At 40.2% G+C, this 9914-nt stretch overlaps 1 protein-coding gene across 1 annotated transcript in view; it reads right to left on the bottom strand.

Annotated features, from left to right (window-relative positions):
• Positions 1 to 3501: 3501 nt before the first annotated feature.
• LOC128645652 (gastrin/cholecystokinin-like peptide) overlaps positions 3502 to 9914 on the bottom strand; it is a 133128-nt gene continuing 126715 nt past the window's right edge. The window contains exons 2-3 of the mRNA XM_053698788.1: positions 4355 to 4564; positions 3502 to 3883 (exon numbers count right to left, since the gene is read on the bottom strand). Coding sequence (XP_053554763.1) covers positions 3777 to 3883; positions 4355 to 4564 — 317 coding nt within the window. The 3' untranslated portion in view covers positions 3502 to 3776. The remainder of the gene's footprint in view (positions 3884 to 4354; positions 4565 to 9914) is intronic.

Here is a 9914-nt window from a genome sequence, read left to right as displayed (position 1 = left end):
TTGCCCATTTGTGGGCACATGATAAATTATCGCTTCACTTGTAATCTGGCCCAGTATCGTTTGAGAATTATCGTCATGTTAATTGCTGCATTATGAGCCCTTTGATACCAATGTGATCACAATTAACAATTTTTATTATTTATCGGCAGCACTTTTTTTTATTCATTTGGTGAAAATGGTCCTATACTTCTCACAAACCAGTTATATTGGGCTGATAACATTTCAAAATTCTTGATACTTTCTGACACAATTACAGTGCCATTTTCAGCTTATTAAAGGACTTGTAAAGGATAAGTCCCAGGAACAACACTAATTATTAATACAATTATTAACAATTCCCCCAAAACATTTTTTGAATGGAACACACTGACATAACCCCTGCAATATTAGGTGATGTTAGAAAGCAACTTCACCAAACAGATACAAACACTGCTTACTCTATCAATTAAAGTAAAAAAATCACTAATAAGCACTTTTACACTAAATATCAAAATAAATAACCCAAAAGCATACATGCCCACTATACTGATTGTGATAATGCCCTGTTTAAATCTTTTAAGAAGACGCACATTTCTCTCAGCATGTCCCGAAACATAATTTTGTGCTTGATAGGAGATGGGAGATTGTTATCTACAAAAAACAAGTGCAAGACTGAGATCAACCCCCTTTTCATGTTAAGATCGTCCCCTCATATATAACATAATATAATAACAGATGATGTGACTTTTTTTGGTTTCAGCAGGGAGAAGGCGCCATCTTAAACCAGAGACCAGGCTGTCCGCTTCTATGAGTCTCAATCAATCCCCCCATCAGCATAAATACATTTTAAAAGTGAGCAGTCCCAGAGTTTATCCAGGAGTGGTTTAGAAGATAGATATTAGGATACTTCACTTTTGCTGTCTCCCATTTCGCCGCTGTTTGTGTGATTTGCGACAGTCATCCTATTCCAGATCGCCAGGTAAGATTAGTGCGAGCGGCAGTAATTCTCACAGGCAGGCTAAAACATTGTCTCCACATGGTAGCCAAGACATCCATGCGGCTCATCGCTTGTGAGTGTCCTACCGCAGCATTGCCCAGGATACCCTGGGTAGTTGAGAGCACTCTGCTTTTCACCCCTCCAGCTCCGGACATTCGACTAGCAGGTATCAGGCAGCGGTAATCATGCACTGTGGGATTAAAGTATACCTTCTCTCCAGCCTCTGTTACTAGTATGGGCGGATGGGTAGAAGCTAGTAGGCTAGAACTATCAAACCAGCGAGCCCCTCTCTGTGTCTCAAAGTCCTGTGAAGGGCTCACCATAATGAAGGGCAATGAGTACCGGGGGCGCACACTGCCTCTCGTAGCCGTATAGCCCCGTTTTTCTTGCACAGTCAGGGAGTTTCTACCTATGTCGCCTACGGCTCTGGTCCCGGTTATGGGCGGGCAGTTAGAGGATAGCAGATTAGGTCTATCCATTAGTGTAGAATTAGAGTGGGTCCGATTCAGGTTTTTAACAACCTCCATCTGTATCCTATATGCGGATCTGTGAAGCCGCCCACTGTACGTTTGAGTCTCCATAGTTGCCATACCTTGCCGCTGGGTAGTTTTGATGCTGTAGGAACTGGTGTTATCCTCTTTCATTGGCCCGGGCTGTATAGTTCTCACACCATCCATACTCAGGGGGGCCCCTGTAACTACCGGTCCCGTAAAGAGTCTGCAAAGTTCAGCCTCCAAACACCGGTAGTGTTCTCTTATGAGCTGCGTCACCTCTCTTTCCCATTTGTTTAGAGCCTCCATTTCCTTCTCCGATTCTGTACTCTGTATTAACCAGTTCGTGTGCCGCTCCGTTTCCCCACCAGGTCTACTTATATAAAGGATATCTTGAGAGATGGTTCCCTTTGTAGGGAAGTGGACAGTTAATTACTGACTGTTATACCCCAGGTTACTGGGGGGGGGGTGTCGAAGTCCTGCAACAAGGCCGCCGCCTAGGAACTCAACGGGCCAGATCTGGGTCCTAAAGATCATGAACTCGGTAAAAATAGTGTAGGTCAGCGCTGCTTTCCTCCATCTAAGCAAAGAGGAGGTGAATGGTAGTGGATTTTACAGAATTGCTGCATTAATCGGCGGATTAAACAGATCCCCTTAGGAGCAACAGATATTGCGACCTTTCATGGCCGCTGCCTAGCCACGCCCCCCCATGATGTGACTTTTTAATAAGCATTTCAGTGTATGCTGAGTGAGGACAAGGGAGTGACACTGTGACAACTTCACAGATTTGGCTAGAGTCAGTCCTATAGAAATCTACGTCATCACCAATGCATTATGTATCAGTCCCAACAATTTGAGCAGTCACAAGGTGTGAATAGAAAAGCCTGCAGTGCAGCATACGCACATATGCTCTCTAAATGCCCTGTGCACAGTGACAGCATTTTCATAAACAATTTTTCCTAATGATGTATAGAAGTACAAATACATTGGGGAAAAATGTTTCAATCACAATATAAGATGCACAAGGGCATATCTATTTCAACTAGGATTTTAAAAAACAAAACAAAAGCCATGTAAACAGTTAATAAAATATTTACTACCTCTAAAATGCTTCATTAGAACTTCACATTTTAAGGTATTATCATTTCAAATTTAATCTAACACCTCCATTGTTGCTGTCTCCAAACTGCTGAACCTATCATTGCAATACCTGGCACATTACACATATTCCTTTTTATTTTTACCTCTGATTACCTTGTATCTAAGCCTCTGCAAAATCCCCCCTTATTTCAGTTCTTTTGACAGACTTGCATTTTAGCCAATCAGTGCTCACTCCTAGGTAACTTCACGTGCGTGAGCTCATTGTTATCTATATGAAACACATAAACTAATTCCCTCTAGTGGTGAAAAACTGTCAAAATGCTTTCAGATTAGAGGCGGCCTTGAAGATCTAAGAAATTAGCATATAAACCTCCTAGGTTTAGCTTTCAAATAAGACAACAAAGCAAAATTGGTAATAAAAGTAAATTGGAAAGTTATTTACAATTACATGCCCTATTTGAATCATGAAAGTTTTTTTTTGGACTTGACTGTCCCTTTAAGGTCTTAACTCCTGTTTCCGGTGAGCCTGAAGGCTCGCGCGGAAACAGATGCATTCACCTGCATGTGGGCCTTAATAAATCGGCCCTCTGACTTTAAAGGGACATAAAACCCCAAATTGTTCTTTTATGATGCAGATAGAGCATAAACAATTTCAGCATCACCTCAAATGAAATGAATAGCTCAAAAGGATCTCCATCACTTACAGACATCTCCTGAGAAGCCTGAACACAGTAAGTCTGAAATAACTATTGAAAGCAACATTTTTTTTATTTTTATTTTTTTTTAAATAAATTTTAGTTGTTTTTTTCTAGAAGTTTATTTAGTACAAATTTTGACTGCTTGTTTATAATGTTTATTTGTTTTGTTTTTGTACAGTGCACCGACAGGTGTTTTCTTGTCACTAGTTCATCCCAAAAAAAACCTCAGCACATATTGTGTTTATTTTATTAGAATATTTTATTCTAAAGCAACAGAAAAATTTAAGTTGACAATAACTAGACACAAATGTTCTTTTAAAATGAATATTTGGCAATTTTGAGTCTTTATCCTTTTTTTTCCTGCTGGGGAGTGTACAAATCTCATACATCATACAAGGAGATAACACCATGTAATTGAATAACATCCAAGCACTGTTTTGCCCAAGAGAGTGTCAAATTTAAGGGAGAGGGGTGGTAAAATTGTGTATTAAAATTGGGTGCATTATTGCTTTAGGAATCTAGGGCTGGATTTTCTGAGCTTCTGCGACCAAAGTCCATCCAGCCGTTGTAGTCTCGGTCATGCATGGGATGGAGGTGATCTTCTGAGTTGGAAAGTTCTGCAGGGATCAAAGAAAGTTCCATTAGCTACTACTTGTAAACTAAATCATCACCTTAAATACATACATTAATACATATATCTTTAATTAACTCTGAGCATTTTCTATGGACTACCAGTCTACCACTTGTAAGTCAGAAAAGGATCAATAGGGAGAATAGCTGTGTAATAATGGAAGTTACATTGAGTATTATCTTGTGCTATATAAATTCAGGAATATTATTTAGAGAGATATGAGACATTTTATGTATGCGTTAATTGGCAAAACAGGAGAAGCCGCAGGGAAGGACTGTCTGGAGGAAATACAATGAAATGTTAAAACTGTGCAAGGGACCAGTTTTTTGTATGATAAGTGTATGTTCTAGTGTGAGGAAATAGAAGCAAAAATCGAAATGAGAAAAATAGATTTAATGGGCAATTACATCACCAGACCATTGGGTGGGCAATCAAATACCACGAAATAACGAATTACCTGCATACAGCTGTGGGAGAAGTTGGGACATCATGTGCCTCTGGTCATGGGACAAAGATGCTAGGAGGTCTCGCCTCTGCAGACCAGAAGTGGCAAGGAGCTTTCTCAGGGGTTCTTGCCGGGTTGACTCAACATCGGACATAGGTCTGCAGAGGGATGCTGTAGCAAGCATGGCTACAAACACACTAATGCACAACTTCCTGTTCATGTCTGCAATATAGAACAGTCCAGAAAATCACAATTAAAAAGGTGGCAGCCCAATAAAATATTAGCCATTGCCTTGTATAATTGGTGACATAGTAACAAAAATAAATAAATAAACATACTACAGATTATAAATCAAGGTTAAAGGTACACTTATTGTAAAATCTGTTTGTCAGACTTGTTATACTAGCTGCAGAGTATTAGATGAATTGAAACTAATTATTCAGTTTTCATTTTGTGTTAAATTGTAACCAAAACACATTCATCTTAAAAACATGCTCATTCAAATTGGCTGACCCAACAGGAACAGCAAGCATCCTTTTCTTATCAGTGTCTCTCTATACACAATATACTTATAATATTATATATATATATATATATATATATATATATATATATATATAATTATACATATATATATATATATATATATATATATATATATATATATATACTTTTGTACGAGGGATGTGTATTTGTAGTATTTGGGTGAAAATGAGTGACGAAGTGCAACTAAGATCTGGATTTGCAAAGATCTTAGTGTGTTACACTTTTACAAGAATAAATCTGGCTCACAAAATTGCCGAATGTGGCTTGCTACCGCCAACTTTGGCATTAGTTTTTGCTGAATACTACGAATGCACATCACTATTAGATACTGACATTTTTTTATGGGTGGTGGTTTCAATAAGCAAAATCCACTATTTCAATTGAGAGAATAAACCAAAACAATAATTTCATTTGTCTAGTCAAAATTAAATGTTCATGATTCAGATAGAGCATGCAATGTTAAACAACTTTCAAATGCACTTTTATCATCATATTTGCATTGTTCTCTTGGTATTCATTTTTTAAAGCTAAACATAGGTAGGCTCAAACTCATTTCTAAACCGTTGAAAACTGCTTCTTATCTCAATGCATTTTGACAGTTAGACAGCGCTATTTCATGTGTGCCATAAAGATAACGTTGTGCTCACTCCTGTGGAGTTATTTATGACACTGATTGGCTAAAATGCAAGTCTGTCAAAAGAACTGAGATAAGGTGGCAGTCTGCAAAGGCTTAGATACAAGGTAATCACAGAGGTAACAAGTGTATTAATATAACTGTGTTGGTTATGCAAAACTGGGGAATGGGTAATAAAGGGACTATCTATCTTTTTAAACAATACACATTTTCAAGTATACTTTCCCTTTAATTGACCCTACTAAACTGTAGTGCTGAAAAGTGAATAAAAATATATGTAGCCATGACCATAGTATGTATACAGATCATGATGATTCATATTAGTAGTTAGGGAATGATTACAGTCTGTAATTTACATGTGGGATGTAATCAAGATTGGAAGTTAAAAAAAAACCTATAAGTCAATAAATAATTACAGATCTTATAAACTACATACTGAATCTGGGAAATACATGTTTCTGTATTAGTATTATTTTTTAACCAACTTGTTTTTATTATTTTTAATAGAGGATGTGTAGATCTTTCAAAACGTTTTCAATCATATAAATCAGTTTATAAGAGAAAAAATTAAAAACATTTATATAAAGCTAAATAGAAGCACTTGCTAAATAAATCATTGATATTTGAATTCCTTATCAATTTCTATGCATTTACATATTTATCTAAAAGGTACCTACTGAATACTACAACTTCTTGTTAAATCTCATCTGCTTATATTATTTACTTATACTAATTGTTATGTTGTATTGGATTTTGCTCCCCCCTTTTCAGCCTGTCTCCTTCATTCTGCTTGTTCCCCATCTCACTACCTCTCCTTTCTCTCCCCTTGTCCATATCTGCCTCTCAATTAATTCCAGTCTTTGCCCTTATCCTAATTACCCTCTTCTATGCTGTCCACATCATTTCTGCCTATGATCCCCATTTAATTTCCTTACCTTTCCCTCACTGACTGACTGACCTCCTCTCCCTCTTTATCCATTTCCCATCCTGTCCCTGCTGTACCTGGTCTGCATCCTATTTCTCCTGTTTATTTTCCCTGTCCTGTACCCCTCATTTTCTCTTTTTTCTTGCTTTGATTTTCAACACTCCCTGATGTCCCTGTCACTGTGTCTGCTCACTCATACTCTCTGCTTTTCACCCCTTTTATCCCTGCCTGTCACACTGTTCCTACTATAACTCTACCTGCATATCTCTATTCCTCTACATGTCTTCTTAATCCTGCCTGTCACACTGTGCCTACTGTAACACTACCTGCATATCTCTATTCCTCTGCATGTCTTATTATCCCTGCCTGTCACCCTGTGCCTACTGTCACTCTACCTGCATATCTCTATTCCTCTACATGTCGTCTTAATCCTGCCTGTCACACTGTGCCTACTGTCACTCTACCTGCATATCTCTATTCCTCTACATGTCTTCTTAATCCTGCCTGTCACACTGTGCCTACTGTCACTCTACCTGCATATCTCTATTCCTCTACATGTCTTCTTAATCCTGCCCGTCACACTGTGCCTACTGTCACTCTACCTGCATATCTCTATTCCTCTACATGTCTTCTTAATCCTGCCTGTCACACTGTGCCTACTGTCACTCTACCTGCATATCTCTATTCCTCTACATGTCTTCTTAATCCTGCCCGTCACACTGTGCCTACTGTCACTCTACCTGCATATCTCTATTCCTCTACATGTCTTCTTAATCCTGCCTGTCACACTGTGCCTACTGTCACTCTACCTGCATATCTCTATTCCTCTGCATGTCTTCTTATCCCTGCCTGTCACACTATACCTACTGTCACTCTACCTGCATATCTCTATTCCTCTACATGTCTTCTTATTCCTGCCTGTCACACTGTGCCTACTGTCACTCTACCTGCATATCTCTATTCCTCTACATGTCTTCTTAATCCTGCCTGTCACACTATACCTACTGTCACTCTACCTGCATATCTCTATTCCTCTGCATGTCTTCTTATCCCTGCCTGTCACACTATACCTACTGTCACTCTACCTGCATATCTCTATTCCTCTACATGTCTTATTATCCCTGCCTGTCACACTGTTCCTACTATAACTCTACCTGCATATCTCTATTCCTCTACATGTCTTATTATCCCTGCCTGTCACACTATACCTACTGTCACTCTACCTGCATATCTCTATTCCTCTACATGTCTTATTATCCCTGCCTGTCAAACTGTGCCTACTGTCACTCTACCTGCATATCTCTATTCCTCTACATGTCTTCTTATTCCTGCCTGTCACACTATACCTACTGTCACTCTACCTGCATATCTCTATTCCTCTACATGTCTTATTATCCCTGCCTGTCACACTATACCTACTGTCACTCTACCTGCATATCTCTATTCCTCTACATGTCTTATTATCCCTGCCTGTCACACTATACCTACTGTCACTCTACCTGCATATCTCTATTCCTCTACATGTCTTCTTATCCCCCTGCCTGTCACACTGTTCCTACTGTCACTCTACCTGCATATCTCTATTCCTCTACATGTCTTCTTATCCCTGCCTGTCACACTGTGCCTACTGTCACTCTACCTGCATATCTCTATTCCTCTGCATGTCTTCTTAATCCTGCCTGTCACACTGTGCCTACTGTCACTCTACCTGCATATCTCTATTCCTCTACATGTCTTCTTATCCCTGCCTGTCACACTGTGCCTACTGTCACTCTACCTGCATATCTCTATTCCTCTGCATGTCTTATTATCCCTGCCCGTCACACTGTGCCTACTATCACTCTACCTGCATATCTCTATTCATCTACATGTCTTCTTATCCCTGCCTGTCACCCTGTGCCTACTGTCACTCTACCTGCATATCTCTATTCCTCTACATGTCTTCTTAATCCTGCCCGTCACACTGTGCCTACTGTCACTCTACCTGCATATCTCTATTCCTCTACATGTCTTCTTATCCCCCTGCCTGTCACCCTGTGCCTACTGTCAATCTACCTGCATATCTCTATTCCTCTACATGTCTTCTTATCCCTGCCTGTCACTCTGTGCCTACTGTCACTCTACCTGCATATCTCTATTCCTCTACATGTCTTCTTATCCCTGCCTGTCACACTGTGCCTACTGTCACTCTACCTGCATATCTCTATTCCTCTACATGTCTTCTTATCCCCCTGCCTGTCACCCTGTGCCTACTGTCAGTCTACCTGCATATCTCTATTCCTCTACATGTCTTCTTAATCCTGCCCGTCACACTGTGCCTACTGTCACTCTACCTGCATATCTCTATTCCTCTACATGTCTTCTTATCCCCCTGCCTGTCACCCTGTGCCTACTGTCAGTCTACCTGCATATCTCTATTCCTCTACATGTCTTCTTATCCCTGCCTGTCACTCTGTGCCCACTGTCATTCTACCTGCATATCTCTGTTCCTCTACATGTCTTCTTATCCCTGCCTGTCACACTGTGCCTACTGTCACTCTACCTGCATATCTCTATTCCTCTACATGTCTTCTTATCCCCCTGCCTGTCACACTGTGCCTACTGTCACTCTACCTGCATATCTCTATTACTCTACATGTCTTCTTATCCCTGCCTGTCACTCTGTGCCTACTGTCACTCTACCTGCATATCTCTATTCCTCTACATGTCTTCTTATCCCCCTGTCTGTCACACTGTGCCTACTGTCACTCTACCTGCATATCTCTATTACTCTACATGTCTTCTTATCCCTGCCTGTCACACTGTGCCTACTGTCACTCTACCTGCATATCTCTATTCCTCTAGATGTCTTATTATCCCTGCCTGTACCACTGTGCCTACTGTCACTCTACCTGCATATCTCTATTCCTCTACATGTCTTCTTATTCCTGCCTGTCACACTGTGCCTACTGTCACTGTACCTGCATATCTCTATTCCTCTACATGTCTTCTTATCCCTGCCTGTCACACTGTGCCTACTGTCACTCTACCTGCATATCTCTATTCCTCTACATGTCTTATTATCCCTGCCTGTCACACTGTGCCTACTGTCAGTCTACCTGCATATCTCTATTCCTCTACATGTCTTCTTATCCCTGCCTGTCACACTGTGCCTACTGTCACTCTACCTGCATATCTCTATTCCTCTAGATGTCTTATTATCCCTGCCTGTACCACTGTGCCTACTGTCACTCTACCTGCATATCTCTATTCCTCTACATGTCTTCTTATCCCTGCCTGTCACACTGTGCCTACTGTCAGTCTACCTGCATATCTCTATTCCTCTACATGTCTTCTTATTCCTGCCTGTCACACTGTGCCTACTGTCACTGTACCTGCATATCTTTATTCCTCTACATGTCTTCTTATCCCTGCCTGTCACACTGTGCCTACTGTCAGTCTACTTGCATATCTCTATTCCTCTACAT

Source organism: Bombina bombina, chromosome 1, assembly GCF_027579735.1.
Source record: "Bombina bombina isolate aBomBom1 chromosome 1, aBomBom1.pri, whole genome shotgun sequence".
NCBI lineage: Eukaryota > Metazoa > Chordata > Amphibia > Anura > Bombinatoridae > Bombina > Bombina bombina.
Note: the sequence above shows the minus strand (reverse complement) of the source record. Positions and strands in the feature narration are given on the sequence as shown.